At 48.3% G+C, this 605-nt stretch overlaps 1 protein-coding gene across 1 annotated transcript in view; it reads left to right on the top strand.

Moving 5' to 3' along the window:
• Positions 1-427: 427 nt before the first annotated feature.
• The window catches only part of Trim69 (tripartite motif containing 69), a 19791-nt gene continuing 19613 nt past the window's right edge, over positions 428-605 (top strand). The window contains exon 1 of the mRNA XM_012516433.2: positions 428-436. Coding sequence (XP_012371887.2) covers positions 428-436 — 9 coding nt within the window. The remainder of the gene's footprint in view (positions 437-605) is intronic.

Here is a 605-nt window from a genome sequence, read left to right as displayed (position 1 = left end):
GGCGGGGAGACAGACACCTGTAATCCCAGCTCCTCAGAAGGCTGAAGCAGGAAGACTGCACGTTTGCGGTCAGCCCATTAATTGTCCATCAACGTAATGAGACTGTTTCAAAATAAAACAGGGCTGGGGTGGGCAGGAGGACCACAATTCTCTGCGGCTTGTGAGCTGCTGGGATCACAGGTGGGCATACCACTCCGGCTGAGTGGCCTCTTAGAACGTTCAAGCAGAGGCAGAGAGTTGACTTAAGATCCCTCTTAATTCTAAGCAGCTCCAAGAAGTAAAAAATTCACAGTCCACCTCTTCTCAGAGGAAAGAAATATCCTGAGAAAAGTGCTTTCTTTGGCAAATGTCTTGGGACATCCCAGCCTATGCCTTCCCCTTTCTAATTCTCTGAGAAGGTGTGCAGTGAGCAGCAGGGGAGGCGGTGATGTCGCAGGTGAGCCCAGCCATCCAGGGTTTATAGAGATTATAGGGGTGCATGTCAATCCCTCTCTCGGATTTATGGTTAGATCTGCCCCTCAAGGACAGCAATGGATGTGATTTCCTAAGCGATTTCCAGGTGCTGAAATTTCAGAATCTCCTCCTTTTCTTTCTTTTTTTTTTTT

This window comes from Octodon degus, unplaced genomic scaffold (assembly GCF_000260255.1).
Source record: "Octodon degus isolate 3935 unplaced genomic scaffold, OctDeg1.0 scaffold00105, whole genome shotgun sequence".
NCBI lineage: Eukaryota > Metazoa > Chordata > Mammalia > Rodentia > Octodontidae > Octodon > Octodon degus.
The sequence above is the reverse complement of the archived record's forward strand: the minus strand, read 5'-3'. Positions and strand labels throughout refer to the sequence as shown.